General features: G+C 39.9%; 6 protein-coding genes across 6 annotated transcripts; 4 read left to right on the top strand and 2 right to left on the bottom strand.

The window, feature by feature from the left end:
• Positions 1 to 112: 112 nt before the first annotated feature.
• On the top strand, positions 113 to 1243 carry ADH3 (alcohol dehydrogenase ADH3; the record flags this gene model as incomplete). The annotated part of the gene is made up of 1 exon (XM_018130038.1): positions 113 to 1243. The coding sequence occupies one exon, from the start codon at positions 113 to 115 to the stop codon at positions 1241 to 1243; it is 1131 nt and encodes a 376-aa protein (XP_017985866.1).
• Positions 1244 to 1459: 216 nt separating this feature from the next.
• HSL1 (protein kinase HSL1) lies at positions 1460 to 5371 on the bottom strand (the record flags this gene model as incomplete). Its single annotated transcript, XM_018130039.1, has 1 exon — positions 1460 to 5371. One exon carries the CDS (start codon positions 5369 to 5371, stop codon positions 1460 to 1462), a length of 3912 nt encoding a protein of 1303 aa, XP_017985865.1.
• Positions 5372 to 6081: 710 nt separating this feature from the next.
• On the top strand, positions 6082 to 7623 carry APE1 (metalloaminopeptidase APE1; the record flags this gene model as incomplete). Its single annotated transcript, XM_018130040.1, has 1 exon — positions 6082 to 7623. One exon carries the CDS (start codon positions 6082 to 6084, stop codon positions 7621 to 7623), a length of 1542 nt encoding a protein of 513 aa, XP_017985864.1.
• A 721-nt stretch (positions 7624 to 8344) lies between these two features.
• AW171_hschr2389 (HBL035Cp) lies at positions 8345 to 10456 on the top strand (the record flags this gene model as incomplete). Its single annotated transcript, XM_018130041.1, has 1 exon — positions 8345 to 10456. The coding sequence occupies one exon, from the start codon at positions 8345 to 8347 to the stop codon at positions 10454 to 10456; it is 2112 nt and encodes a 703-aa protein (XP_017985863.1).
• Positions 10457 to 11300: 844 nt separating this feature from the next.
• Positions 11301 to 13625, top strand: AW171_hschr2388 (HBL036Cp; the record flags this gene model as incomplete). The annotated part of the gene is made up of 1 exon (XM_018130042.1): positions 11301 to 13625. One exon carries the CDS (start codon positions 11301 to 11303, stop codon positions 13623 to 13625), a length of 2325 nt encoding a protein of 774 aa, XP_017985862.1.
• A 229-nt stretch (positions 13626 to 13854) lies between these two features.
• On the bottom strand, positions 13855 to 15165 carry AAT1 (aspartate transaminase AAT1; the record flags this gene model as incomplete). Its single annotated transcript, XM_018130043.1, has 1 exon — positions 13855 to 15165. One exon carries the CDS (start codon positions 15163 to 15165, stop codon positions 13855 to 13857), a length of 1311 nt encoding a protein of 436 aa, XP_017985861.1.
• Between the last annotated feature and the right edge of the window lie 385 nt (positions 15166 to 15550).

Genomic DNA, 15550 nt, shown 5'->3' with positions numbered 1-15550 from the left:
AGCTCTCAGTGTGATTAGAAGGTTTTATATATATTCTGTGCTAAAGATCTTTTTAAGAGCAGTATTACGGTAAGGGTTATGAAAAGGTTATCGAAATAGTATAGCTCTTAATATGTTTAGATTAGCTAATTCGCAATCTTTCAGGCCATTTGTCGGGGTAGTTCGCCCACTTACCTTAAGATTAGTATCGACCGTGAGTACGATTCCAAAGACCCAAAAAGCCGTTATTTTCTACGAAAATGGCGGGGAACTACATTATAAGGATATTCCTGTTCCAAAACCCAAGCCAAATGAACTGTTGATAAATGTTAAGTACTCAGGTGTTTGTCATACTGATTTACACGCTTGGAAGGGTGACTGGCCACTGGCTACTAAGCTGCCTTTAGTTGGCGGTCATGAAGGTGCAGGTGTTGTTGTTGGTATGGGTGAAAGTGTTAGGGGTTGGAAAATCGGTGATCTTGCGGGAATCAAGTGGCTGAATGGATCATGTATGTCTTGTGAATACTGTGAACAATCTCATGAATCCAACTGTCCAGAGGCCGATTTGTCTGGTTACACTCATGATGGTTCTTTCCAACAATATGCAACTGCGGATGCTGTTCAGGCTGCTAAAATCCCAGATGGTACTAACTTAGCCGAAGTTGCTCCGATTTTATGTGCGGGTATCACTGTTTACAAGGCATTGAAGACATCAGGTGTAAAGAGTGGTGAATGGGTAGCGATTTCGGGTGCAGCAGGTGGTTTAGGATCTTTGGCTGTGCAATATGCAAAGGCTATGGGTTTCCGTGTTTTAGGTATTGATGGTGGTGAGGACAAGGGTCAGTTAGTGAAATCATTAGGAGCTGACCACTTTGTGGATTACACGAAGACAAACGATGTTGTTGATGCAATCCTTAAGGCTACAAGTGGGGGCCCACACGGTGTGATCAATGTCTCAGTGTCTGAGAAGGCTATTGCGCAATCTGTTGAATATGTTCGTCCCACAGGAACTGTTGTTCTAGTTGGTTTACCGGCTAATGCAGTAATCTCTTCGGAGATTTTCTCGCATGTCATAAAAACAATAAACATAAAGGGCTCATATGTGGGAAACCGTGCGGACACTAGGGAAGCTATTGACTTCTACACTAGAGGTTTGGTAAAATCACCTATCCGTGTGATTGGCTTGTCAGAGTTACCTCATGCATACGAGCTTATGGAGAAGGGTAAAGTTTTGGGTCGTATAGTCGTCGACACCTCAAAATAATGAAATGATTTATAACAAGTACTCTTCACATTTGTGATGATTATAATGCTTTAACCGATATATTTATCGGCTCTTATGTTTTTACAATTACATTTAGTATGATGCCGTAGTTTTCTAAATAAATAACGTCCACTACGATAAGAACTATTGCTCCAACTAACAAGTTGCCCTTCGGATTTTATATACATGTTTCTCCTGCCCGAAATTTAATAAGACTTATGCCGGTGTTACTGTAACGTCGAAGTTTTTCCTATCATTTAACAACGTCGCGATTTCCTCATTAAGGTTCACGAATGCAGCGTCACTAGCAAACCTGCTTCGCGACGAGATGATAAGTTCAGTGGACGAGTTAATATTTCCGTCAATTGATATTTTAAACTTAATACCACGCTCAGGTAACATGCATTCATACTGCGCGCGCTGCTTGCTCTTTTTACGTTCCATCAATTTTTGCTTGTAATCAATAAGGCTAGAGCCAAGCCAACGTAGTACAAGTATATTGACATCTTCAAATGATAAAAACGTCTGATACCTCAAATTAGTTGTGCTATTATTTTTTTTTGATAAAGATTGCAATAAGCGGTTGAACCATTTTCTTTTCCCGGGTCTGTAACAATTTAATGAACGCAATAATGGCGACGGTTTTTGCTGAAGTTTTTGCTGTTTGTTACTCGACGTTAGTTGTTCACATGGACTTTCTACAATAGGCGGCAACATTTTATTTGAATCTGGGGAATTTTGAGGTTGTGTTGTAGGAGCGTTGAAAACGTTCTCCGAGTAATCATCAAAAAGCATTGTGACGCGATTTTTGCCGTTTGCCGGTTTAACTTGGGTATTATTCTTAACAAGCTCATCAATGTCCATTTTTCTTTTAGCAATTTTGCTTGAGAATGGGCTATCATTTATGTCTTGAGCCAGCGGTTCTGATCTATCGCGTTGCTTCTTGTGATTGGTGTTTGCCGTTTCCTCTTCCAGATCCTTGAACATTGATTTCAAGCTTTTACTAGATGGTAAATTAGTTGATAGCCTAGTTGCATTTCGTATCGTTGGTTGCTTTTGAGAACAGTGCTTTTCTGGCGAGATTTCAAATTTATGAATCATCTCCTCTGTGGTTTCTCTTGGAAAGCTGACTTCATTACTGTTCACATGTAGACTGTTTCTCATATCCGAAGCTGGTGCAAGCAGGTATGATGTATTTAAGGTATCTATTGAAACCGCCTTTCTGTGAACTTGCGGCTCCAATCCGCTGCAGTTGGTAAGAAGAGATCCCACATCCGCTGGTGCGTCTTCAAATATGTTAAGGGACTCCCCCTCATTGGTGGTTCCAGCTTTATCGTTCTCTTCAGATAATTGACGATGAGGAATATGCTTGGTACCCGAAGTCGACCGGTCCGTAGCCGGTCGTTCAACCACCGGCTCTACGGCCTCCGGTTGAAGTGTGTGCCTAAAGTTTTTAGTAACTGGAGATATAGAAACTGCCTGGGCAATATGAGTAAATGTTGGTAAATCAGCCAGAAAGGAAAGGTCTGAAAAATTGGAGGCAGAACCCTCACCATTCGTAAAAGAATTGTATCCACTTTTACTAGAAACCTTGTCTGAAACCTTATCATATGATGTAGATGTCATATTAGTATAATCGACCTTATCAACTACACAATCTTGAGCCTTGTTCCCGTAGTTGGAAATAAAAGTGTTTAGATTGTGGAAAGTATTAGTTGATTTTAATAGTGACGAAGGCAAGCGCAACAACCCGTATGTATCACACCGTTGCCGTTCGAACTGACTATTACGTTTAAACGATTGTCTACTGGATGATTGATAGTCATTATGGATGGCACTAGATTGTGCTAAAATACTAGGATCAGGCACAGGTGTGCTTGTAACGGCATTTGTAGTTGTTAATTTCCCATCATCCGTTAAAGCTGAGGGTATTGTTCCTATACTACTATTTTTCTTGGCTTCCATCCTCTCACTGTAATCACATGAAGACATCTCACCTCCCTCTATTTTGAAAAAAGAGGTATTGCAAGAATATAGACCATTTCCCGTAGGCTTTTTGGATGAATCTCTAGATGTTGCAGGGCTCATTGGTTTATACTTTTTCAAAAGAACCTCAATACCGGTTGGAGGTTGAGGAGCTCGGCGGCGAGGGTCCAATGATGGTATATACTGCCTTTCTGCGACCTGCTCTTTCTTGGTAGGGCGACTGAAAACAGGGCTTCTGGTATTTGTGATGATTGTAGATGATATCTCCTCTGAGCATGACGACTCCTTGTATATGCTGGTATTCCCCTCTCCGTATTCAACCGAGCTATAATACCGCGAATAGATATCGCTTTCTCCTTCGTTGTCCATTGCAAAATTAAAAGTTGGCTGTATTATACGAATAGGTGATAAAATTGTATCGTTAATGCCACCACTATTCATATCTCTCTCGCCAAAACTTGGAGCGCTATATGGATCGCCTGCTGACTTCGGAGAAATTGAAGGCAATGGTTCAATAGTGGTATTGAAGCCCGATTGCAACTGCTCGTTTAAATTTAAAGATCGTTTGGATATGGAGCTTAAAGAATACAAAGATCTTTTCAAAGCAGACTCCTGGAGTGTTTTTTTTATGGGCCTTTGGGGTTTCGCATTGTTGGCTTGAGAGGCTAATCTAGCTCTTGAAATAGAGCTATTTAGAGACTTGTAAGATGAGGAGGTATGAACTGCTGTAAAAGGAATGTTAGAACCCACTTTTGACGTGCTATGTTTGAAAACCCTCGACGTGGAAGCTACAAAACCTTCTCGCGTTCTTTTAGATCTTGAAAAAGATGCAACGGAAAGCTGAGATTTTTGTCCATTTTTTGGACCAGAAATACTTGGAGCTTCAGAAGACTGATAATCCCTTGTCGCTACGTCCGAGCTTCCAGAATTTGTAGAAGGCGTAGTTTGAACTGAATTTCCTTTCTCTTGGTATTTACGTAGCAATGAGTAGAATAGTTTTTCCTCAGTAAATCCCTTTTTCAACAATTTTTTCACCAAGTATTCCTTAGGTGCGCCATGCCATAAAGTACTCAAATTGCTCAAGATTGTATCATCTATCTCAGCTTTTGAATTTAAAGTCACAATGCTTGGAGTCCTGGAGGACAATTGCAAGCTCGTTCTCAGTTTTGCCCGAGTTTTGCCCTGGCTTTCATACTTAGTCAATAGCTGATGTTTAAGAATATCATCGATTAAAATCCTGCTATCAGGATCCACAACCAACATCTTTGAGATTAGATCTTTTGCATCCCTGGAAAGGTTTTGAGGCATTTGATATTTTCCTGACTGAACTTTTAGCAGTAACTTTTTCACATTATCGTCATTGAATGGTAAATTACCAGTGAGAAGGGCAAATAGGATGATTCCGCAGGACCAAACATCACTAGGCGAACCATGGTATTTCTGCCCCATAACAATTTCTGGCGAAGCATAATGTGGAGAGCCGCATGACGTTTCCAGCAATTTATTACTGGTTTGCAAAGCTGCCATGCCGAAATCAGCAATCTTGACAGTACGGGTTTTTTTATCAAGAAGCAGATTTTCGGGCTTCAAGTCACGATGACAAATGTTGAAGTGATGGCAATATGCAACACCTTTCACTATCTGTTTAAAATAGTGGACAGCTTCTTGCTCAGGCAACTTGCCCCTCGAAAGCAAATAATCAAAGAGTTCACCTCCTTCCACGTATTCCAGGACCAAATATAGCTCGGATTTATTCTCCCAGACCTCATATAATGCCATAATATTGGGGTGTGTTATTAACTTCATGATAATAATTTCTCTTTCTATCCCGTACGGTAGGGATGAATCCGTTTGAACATATTGATGCCGACTAACGCTCTTTTTCGAAACAATCTTGATAGCAGCAAGTTTCCCACTCTCTACGTTTTTCGCAAGTCTCACCCGCCCCGATGATCCCTTCCCAAGCGTTTTACCCAATTTCCATGGCCCTACAGTGTCCTTGCTTTTCCTTTTGCCTGTATTCGTATTCCTAGTACTAGTAGTAGAGATCTGAGACAGTCTCTTCGTTGCATCAGAAACCGACATCACCACTCTATCACTTGGCTCCGGTTGATTCGGACCCTTTCCTCGCCCAACCTGCATCTGAAAGTCCGTCTGCAAGCAAATTCAACTATAAAAGTCAGTCGTGAAAACCTCCTTGACCAGCCTATCTATAACGTTAGCTAGGTTAGCTTTTCTAGTTTTTTTAAATTTACAATTAACTTGTAATTAAAAGAGATCATTAGAGATATGCACATATGCCGTACTGCGTAATAAGAGATCAAACCCTACTTTTCCTTTTTATCGCATATTTTTTAACGCGAGATAAATCTTTAACCTATCCTAGCTCGAAAGTTCGCGTCGTTCAACTTTATGTTTTTGTTTGGTTCCATTCGAGAAATAAAATGGGAACTTTACATAAGGTAGGAAAATATCCAGTTGGCCAAGCAACAGGTGGCAAATCTAACAATTGATCGGATTGCGCAATTTCACTGAAAACAATCCCTTAAATTATTAAAAAATAATTAATAAAAACCTATGAACTACTCCTAATTCGCAAGTATAGGGGTCCTTAATTTCATAGTCATACATTCATAGTTTTAACGAACAGCCTTGAACGAACGATAAACATGAAAAAAAATTGGGCGGCTACATAAAAGGGGTTAGTACTTCCCGGGAGGCACGTGATTGTGAACTTAAGTAACAATAAATGAAATGCAGCTTATCTTAGAAAAATATAATATATAAACATGCAAAGGGGTAGTAGTTAAGTTGGAGAGGAAGCTCTTGCACTAAATAACGAGTTTTACTTGATGTATTCAACACAGGAGGTATTGGAAGCGGTTGAAAAGGCGATCCAACAGATGAAGGTTGAAGAAGCAAAAGCCTCGGAGGAAAAAAGTCATGAAGGTAGTCGCTTAAGTAGGGAGCGAACTGGCGGAGTTAAAAAGTATGATAAGGAATACTTCATTAGTTTATCACAGAAGTACTTGGATTTTACGTATAAGAATCCCACTACTCCGCACGTAATTCAATATTTTGCGAACGAGTTAGATAAGGCTGGTTTTACTTACTTAAGTGAGCGGAATACGTGGGACGATTTTGTCCCTGGAAAGTACTACACTATCCGCAGCGGAACGAGTCTTGTTGCGTTTTCTGTAGGGGACAATTGGGAGGCTGAGAATGGTCTATCCATTATTGGAGCGCATGCGGACTCTCTGACAGCCAAGTTGAAGCCAATATCCTTGAGGCAGCCGGCTGAAGGTTTCGAACTGTTGGGGGTTGCTCCCTATGCGGGCACGTTAAATCAGGTTTGGTTTGATCGTGACCTCGGTATTGGCGGAAAGGTTATAGTCAAGAGGTCTGGATCTAACAAGATAGAGGCCTGTTTAATTGACTCCACGCCGCACCCGGTGGCAAGAATTCCAACTCTTGCTCCTCATTTTGGGAAACCTTCCGTGGGTCCCTTCGATCGAGAAAACCAGGCAGTCCCCGTTATAGGCGCGGTTAGCGAAGGAGAGGAGGAAGATGACGAAGACCATGATGAGGAGGACGAAAAACGTTCACCCCTATACGGAAAACATTCGGTCCACTTGTTGCGCTACATTGCCCGCCTGGCAAAGGTCAAAGTATCTGAGCTGTATCAGCTCGACTTGGAATTATTTGATGTTCAAGAAGGAACCTTCGGTGGCTTGAGAAACGAATTTATCTATGCTCCACGGCTTGATGATAGACTATGTTGTTTTTCCGCAATTGAATCTTTGATTTCATCATCCCAACAGACGGCTTCCAATAGTTTCGATGTGGTTGCGCTTTTCGACAACGAGGAAGTAGGCTCATTTACCAGACAGGGGGCTCTCAGCGGAATATTGGAAAGTACCGTTAAGCGCGTGATTGCAACCAAGTCCAAACATAGTAACGCCTTAGAGTTAGCATTTGCCAACTCCATCATAATTTCCGCTGACGTAACGCACATGGTAAACCCTAACTTCGCCGTCGAATATCTCGAACATCACAAGCCAAAACCTAACATAGGTTTGACAGTTTGTATTAGCACCAACGCTCATATGGCGACTGATCCCGTGGGCCTTTGCTTCGTAGAAGAGCTTGCTCGACGCAACAATGACCGCCTTCAATACTTCCAAAATAAAAATGGCAGTCAAAGCGGCTCCACAATTGGACCTTATATTGCAGGGTCAACCGGAGTGAGAACTATAGACATGGGAATAGCCCAACTTTCTATGCATAGTATTAGAGCTGCAACCGGGTCCAAAGATATTGGACTCGCGGTGAAATTCTTCGAGGGTTTCTTCGCCAACCGCCAACAAACTTTAGCTCAATTTGGAGATTTGTAAAAGCCAACAGTTTTATTGCCCCATGTTATCCTTATGCCTAGCCTTGCCCTTGGAGCCTCGATTGTCGAAGTGCTTGATATGTCTCCTTAAAGTTTCCCTAATAAGGGTAAATTTATGGCTCCAAAAGCGGCATCTCATGTCTTCTATACCTTACGGCAGTAAAAAAGCATCTGTTTCAAGAATGCCCTTAAGTATATACCCTTGTTATATATCATACATCACGCCAAAAAGGTATCTTATTCGAGGCTCAATGGCCCTTTTGTATCACCTGCAAGAAAACTTTATTGCTTTTCATGCGCAAATCTAGTCTTTGTAACGCTTTCATACGTGCAACTGTAATGCCAAATATTTCTTTTTCATTTATAGCCTGGAGTATAAAGGTAAAAATAGAAACACAAAATCAAGAACACTTACGATGGTTGCCGATAATTAATATAACAGAGAAGTTTTTAAATATTATCGCATTCTTATCATATATACAGTTTTCGGAGGTAACATTGTTATAGAAATACTGTGCAGTTTCTCTATTGGACAAAACTGTAAAACAAACAAGATTCAATAACAATAAATTCAACCGCTTTACCAATCAATATTAAGCATCAACCTACTAGTATCATTTTACTATTACCCCTTTTAATCGCTTACTATAACTGCTACTGATAACTGCTACCATTAGTACTCCTATAAGGTTCTTTTAAGTTGCGAAAAACTAATATTTAAGATGTGTGGAATTTTTGGTTATTGTAACTATTTGGTGGAGAAAACTAGAGGAGATGTTATAGACACTTTAGTGGAAGGTCTTCAACGATTGGAGTACAGAGGATATGATTCTACTGGTATTGCTATCGACGGTGATAATGCTGGTGAAACATTCATCTTTAAGCAAATTGGGAAGGTTTCGGCATTGCAAAAAGAAATTGATGTATGTAAACCAAACAGGGATGTTTCATTCGTTTCTCACTGTGCTATTGCCCATACTAGATGGGCTACTCACGGTCAACCAAGAAAAGTGAACTGTCATCCTCAGCGGTCTGATGAGAACAACGAGTTTGTTGTTGTGCATAATGGTATAATTACAAACTTTAGAGAGTTAAAGACGTTGTTGGTAAACAAGGGCTTCAAGTTTGAATCAGATACTGATACTGAATGTATTGCTAAGTTGTTCAAGCATTTGTATGATACCAATATGGAGAATGGGCACGAAGTGGATTTCCATGAACTATCAAAACAGGTTTTGTTAGAATTGGAGGGTTCCTATGGTCTTCTTTGCAGATCTTCTCGTTACCCCAACGAAGTTATTGCAACTAGGAAGGGCTCCCCATTATTGATTGGAGTTAAATCAGAGAGGAAGTTAAAGGTTGACTTTGTAGATGTCGAGTTCCCTGATAACGAAGATAAACGTGAAGTCCCACTGGCAGCAAGAAACTCTCACCACAAGAGAAACGAGAATTTGTTGCCTATAACTACCACTGAGTCTCACCTAAGGCACTCACAGTCGAGGGCCTTCCTTTCTGAGGATGGTGCACCAAACCCTGTTGAATTCTATTTGTCTTCGGATGCAGCTTCTGTTATAAAACACACTAAGAAAGTTTTATTCTTAGAAGATGACGATATTGCTCACATATACGATGGTGAATTGCATATTCACAGGTCCAGGAGAGAAGTTGGTGCTTCTGCCACCCGGTCTATTCAAACATTGGAAATGGAGTTGGCTCAAATTATGAAGGGACCTTATAAGCACTTTATGCAAAAGGAAATTTTTGAACAACCTGAGTCAACCCTTAATACAATGAGAGGTAGGATTGACTTCGAGAATAACACAGTTATGCTAGGTGGTTTGAAGTCTTGGTTACCAGCTATCAGAAATGCCCGGCGCTTGACAATGATTGCATGTGGTACCTCATATCACTCTTGTATGGCAGCAAGGGCGATTTTTGAGGAATTGTCTGAGATCTTAGTTAGTATAGAGTTGGCTTCTGACTTTTTGGATAGAAGATGTCCTGTCTTTAGAGATGACGTTTGCGTCTTCGTCTCCCAATCTGGGGAGACTGCAGATACCATGTTAGCACTCAACTACTGTATTGAAAGAGGTGCTTTAACTGTGGGTATTGTTAATAGTGTTGGTTCATCCATTTCTAGAGTCACCCATTGCGGTGTCCATATTAATGCTGGTCCAGAAATTGGTGTGGCTTCAACGAAAGCTTATACTTCACAGTATATTGCCTTGGTGATGTTGGCTTTATCACTATCAGATGATAGAGTTTCCCGGATTGAAAGAAGAAAGGAAATTATTCAGGGTCTAAAGAAAATCCCAGAACAAATCAAACAAGTGTTGCAATTAGAAGCACCAATCAAGAAGTTATGTGAAACTGAATTGGTTAACCAGAAATCCTTGTTGCTATTGGGTAGAGGTTACCAGTTCGCTTCTGCATTGGAAGGCGCTTTAAAGATTAAGGAAATTTCGTACATGCATTCTGAGGGCGTCTTGGCAGGTGAATTGAAACATGGTGTTTTAGCATTGGTTGATGAGCACCTCCCAATTATTGCCTTTGGTACCAGGGATTCATTGTTCCCAAAGGTTGTTTCCTCAATTGAACAGATTATTGCCAGAAAGGGACGTCCAATCATTATTTGTAATGAAAATGATGAAGTATGGGAGAAGAAAGCCACAACCGCGGAAGTTATTACTTTGGAAGTCCCACAAACAGTAGACTGTTTACAGGGATTATTAAACATCATTCCATTACAACTAACCGCATATTGGTTGGCGGTGAATAATGGAATTGATGTTGATTTCCCAAGAAATTTGGCGAAATCCGTGACAGTTGAATAAATGGGATGGAACTTTTTTTCAGTATCAAGCTAAATGCCAATAGTCACTGCAATAGTATAACAACAAACCAGAAGTTGGAAAGGTCCCTACGAGACTAAATGAACTGCAACATACAACACGATTACACATACCTGCTCATTCACAAATACGGGCACTTTTGTCTATTTCTAAACACAGACTGTTTTAATTTTTTTATTTCTTCGTTTTTGTTTTCGTCTTATTATTGATTGATTATTGATTATTGATTATTTGTCCTAGTGTTTTCGGTCGTCTGAATACTAGACGCCGTTGTCCTTTTATTCAATAGTTATGTGGATTGGATTTTTTTTTTCTTTAGATAAAACAGCTAGAAAGAGGAAGATATTGGTGGTACAATTAATGTATATTGTAAACAAGCAACAAGCATTTATATCGGTTGTAACTCGTCGTCTTATTAATAACTACTATATTACAATAGTATATTCTATACGGATTGTTAATTAATTACCTGATCTTTAAAATATTATTTAAAAAAACAAAGCAGTGAAATCTAATTACTGGGGGTATTATGGGCATCAGCGCACTCTTTATAGTAATTATTTAACTTCTTGATGGAACTAGTAGAGTTAATGCTATTTCGTTCATCACCTTATGTTCAGTTCGTCTTAGATGACCTACATTATATGCTCTCAAAATTACAACATTTCTAGAACTAGAAATGATAACAGGAGAGGGGGGGAACGGTGCCCTAAAAATTCCATAACCTGATATAAGAACAAACTGATATTGATATAGGAGATCCCATAAGTTTGAAAGGCTTTAAAGGCATTAATTAATTTGAAGCACCATTTTTTGGTCTTACAGCATGTTTTTCAAGTCAAAAAGTGTACGAGAAAGCAAACAACTCGACGAAGGAGCCATTGCAGCTGCCTCTGCGATCGGTAGGGCCTTAAACTCGAATGGTATCACTCTCGATCCGAGTAGACTTCCTAGGCATTCGAGTCTTACGAAAGATATTAGTAGGTATTCGGGAGTTGCAGTCAGACCTGGTAATAGTATGAAAGGTATTTCAATTAGGAAGTCGATGTCTATGTATGCTGTTCATGGTAATATACGGTTAGAAGGTAGTTTGCGTAATAGAAATAAGAATACAAGTGCAAAGTTGGATGGGAATGACTTAGATCAATTCAAAACTTTTGGGAGGTTTCAATCAAATAGTATGGCAGGTAAGGTGGTGTTGCGGGACTCAACAAGCCAAGGGAGGCAATCGGAAGAGGAAATGGTTACTAAATATGTACCAGGACCCCGAGGGTTAATGAAGGTTACTGTTGCAGCTAACAATCTCTCCTCTCCAAAGCAGAATAGAACCTCAATGGTTTATACACATAACAGTCCCCGCGGGTCGCTAAGGAAATCTGTAAGGAAGCCTATTCTCAAGGGCCAGTCTGAAAATTGCCCGTCTAGTACTGAAGCTGCTTGCCCGGAGAAGGTAAGTGCAGAGAAGACTAGCACAGAGAAAGCTGACACAGAGATGGTTGTAGCGAAGAATTTTATTTCAGCGAATGCAATCGTAGAAAAGGGTAGTACCGAGAATACTAGTGTAGAAAAATCTACTAACAAAAATAGCACAGGGGGGGATTCAGAGAAAGTTAACTCTGAAGCTACTGAACTGCTCAAATCTGATGCTGGAAATATAATAAACGATAATATAACACGCAAGCCTCCTCCTTCTCGTACACTACCAGAGTCTTCCTCGAAAACAAGTAGTGGCGAGGGTTATAAAGAGAAGGAAAGCAATACTTCGGTGAGTTTTTGGACTGCGGTTGAAGACGCTAGTGATTATGTTAGCCATGTTACTTCTGATGATTACAAAGAGAAGAAATTTGAGACTCAGGTTAATAAACATAAAGGGGGCTTACCAGCGATTTTAATTTCCACAAGTACAGACGTTATTGATGAGGTTGTGTCAGACGATGTAAATGTTAGGCAAACTTTTGAAAACTCTGACCTGTCCAGTAACAATGTTCAGTATAACGAGGAAAAAGATGAAGAGTTAAATGTCGCTGCTTCAAATGAGAACCGCAAAGAAGAAACTTCACTATCTCCTATGAAATCTGCTTTAAAAAATAATAAATCTAAAAAAGATCCTGTAACTACGGCAGATGGTGTTTACAATTCTTTATCTCCAGCTGAAGGCGCTTACCTTTCTTTAACTACCGCTGAAAATACGAGAATAAATGCTCGTCTTTCAGATGAGCGATTAACATCGTCTACCTTAAGAAATACTACTAAACGCTCACCATCTGTCAACTTTGCGACTCCTGATTCACCCAAGGTGAAGAATATCGATGGAGCTGTAAAAGTTAGCCAACAGCAAGTCATGAAATCCAAGCGAGTCTCTATCATCGGTGATCCTGGAGTTCATACGAATAAAAAGACTGGTCACAGATCCTCTTCAACAAATACTAAGAGAGCCAATACTCCTGCAGCTCCAAAAAGTGTCCATATTGAAGAACCTAAGGAAAAGTCAAGCTTTGATAAGGATAGACCGAAGGTAGCGAGTTTAGGGTTTAAGAACATGTCACTAAGAGCTGAACTCTCTGAAGAGACTGCATTACAGCTAAACGCTTCTGTAGAGAATCTGCCTACTGACGGCAATGAAACCGGACCTGAAAGTTATTCAGCTAAACAATTGTTACTCTCTATAGCTGGTGGAGGATGGAAGTCTCGGTTCAGTGACTCTGATTCTGATATTGAAGTTCAAACTAATAATACAGAGGACAATAATATAAGCGATGAGAGGGCTAAAGAAAAGTCACAGCTTTATAATAGCAATGACCCATCTAGCTTGAAAGCTAAGAAACTTTCTGATAAGCGAAAACCAGGCATTAAAACTACACTGCGGGAAGTTGGAGAAGATATTGCAGAAGAACGTTCAAAAAAGCTCGGGAACCGGAATTCAGTATTGTTTAAAGGAACCTTGAGAACAAAGAACGCATCAATGGGCAGTATTACTGCTCGAAATGAAAAAAATCCACCAGCCGTTGGCCCTAATACCGTAGGTGCGGGAACTTCCACGTATTATGGCTCAAAAATTCCTCCACCGATGATTATAAGCTCCCAAAAGGTAAAAGGTAAGACTTTTGGAAGCAAGATTAAAGGACTGTTTGGTAAAAAAAAGAAAATATAAACCACTAATTATATCGAACGTTCATTTGTTGGCCTTTATCGATATTTTTTCTGTTAGTTTTTAAGATACTATAAAATAATGTTCAAGTTGCTAATTAGAGGCACTTGTAGATATGGCATTAACAAGACATTGCAATAATGAAATTTAGAAATTGATATTTTAACAAACTTGCAGCGAATATGTTTTATATTGCTGTAGAATTAAACTGTACAGTACTAAACATGTTCATTCAGTTTCCATTGTATGCTGTTACGGCTAATAAAGCTTCGCAAACGTAATCGACGTTCCTACTATTAATTCCAGACAGAGATATTCTTCCATCCTCTGTCACATAAACTGAACATTCCTTTCTTAAGGTATTTACCTGCTTTGGAGATAGCCCTGAGTAATAAAACATCCCATGCTGCGTATTCTTGTCTATCAATCTTGGCCAATTCAGTCTCTCATGTAACGTATTTCTCACCAACCATAGTCTATCACGTATTGCCTTAACATCCATATACCATTGCTGCTTCAGATTTTTATTAGTTAAGATAGTGGTAGCAATCATGGAACCATATCTCGGTGGCGAAGAGTAAAGACTTCTTACAATCCTTTTCAGTTGTGAATCTACCTGAGTTTTGCTTTCTGGGAACCTTATAGGATGTACAATACTTAGGGAGCCTACTCGGGCGCTGTATAAACCCATATTCTTTGCAAAGGATTGACATAGGTAAAGACCATTCGGCCACTCGTATTCCAGACATAAACGCAAGAGATAAGCATCTTTATCCGGGTTGCCAGAATCAAGTCCTTGGTATGCCATGTCAATTATAGGGACCATTCCCAATTCATTTATCAGCGGTATGATCATCGACCATTGTTCAATGGTGGGATCCATACCTGTTGGATTGTGACAACAGGCATGCAAGACAATAGAATGAGGTGAATCACTACGGGCAGACTTTGAGGTTAAAACCGCGCGAAGTTGGTCGCACCACCCATCCACATTCACTTCTCCATCCTCGTAATACGTGTAATAGCGAATGTCGCTAAAACCATTATGACTAAAGACATTACAATGATTGGCCCAGGTTAGTTGTGGGAGCCATAGTGTATCAGAAACAAAAGAGCTTAAAAACACCGAAGCCAATGTTAGTGCTCCGGTACCGCCTAATGTTTGAATACAGCTAATGCTATCAGAATCTAAAAACTTTTTCCCGTTAGGAGCTGACTCGGTGTAGAGAAACTTAAGCACATTATTTGTGAAACTGGGACACCCAGTAATTGGCAAGTATGACAGGCTTTTATTGGCCCCCGATTGCTCCAAGAGAAGTTGAGCTTGATTTACTGCCGTAAGTGGACTATTTTTACCAGAATTGTCCATATAAACGCCCGCTGTCAGGTCAATCTTCATTGGGTGTTGATCCTGATTAAATTCTTCTAGAAGACCTAATATACTATCAGGGCGAGCCCTCGGGATACTGCTTAATCTGTGATATCGATTGTTCCATTGTGCTAACCATACGAATCGGACAAACCTCCTTTTGTCTAAAACCATAACCTATTTGAAACCTATGACAGATACACTATTAATCAGTACAGTCCAAGTAACCTGTACACTTAAATCTAAATGACAGCTTTCGATCTTAGATTGCTTGCTTTATTTGTATCTAAGATCGTTCAATTGTTAATTAAAAATAACGTTAGATACCCTTAGAATAATACGGCTTATAACTTACAGCCACGGTCATAGTAAATAGTAGTATTATAACAAGATTCCAGGATTTTGGTCGGTTTTAAGGCGCCCAATATGCGGTGATTCGGCTGAGAATATCTACCTATGTAAACTGCGGACGATATCTTACAAGTAAATATTGGGCTCGATAAGTGGGTCACGATAAGGCATAAAAATACGTGACCACTTAATATACATAGGCAACGAA

Source organism: Eremothecium sinecaudum, chromosome II (assembly GCF_001548555.1).
Source record: "Eremothecium sinecaudum strain ATCC 58844 chromosome II, complete sequence".
NCBI classification, from domain to species: Eukaryota; Fungi; Ascomycota; class Saccharomycetes; order Saccharomycetales; family Saccharomycetaceae; genus Eremothecium; species Eremothecium sinecaudum.
The sequence above is the reverse complement of the archived record's forward strand: the minus strand, read 5'-3'. Positions and strand labels throughout refer to the sequence as shown.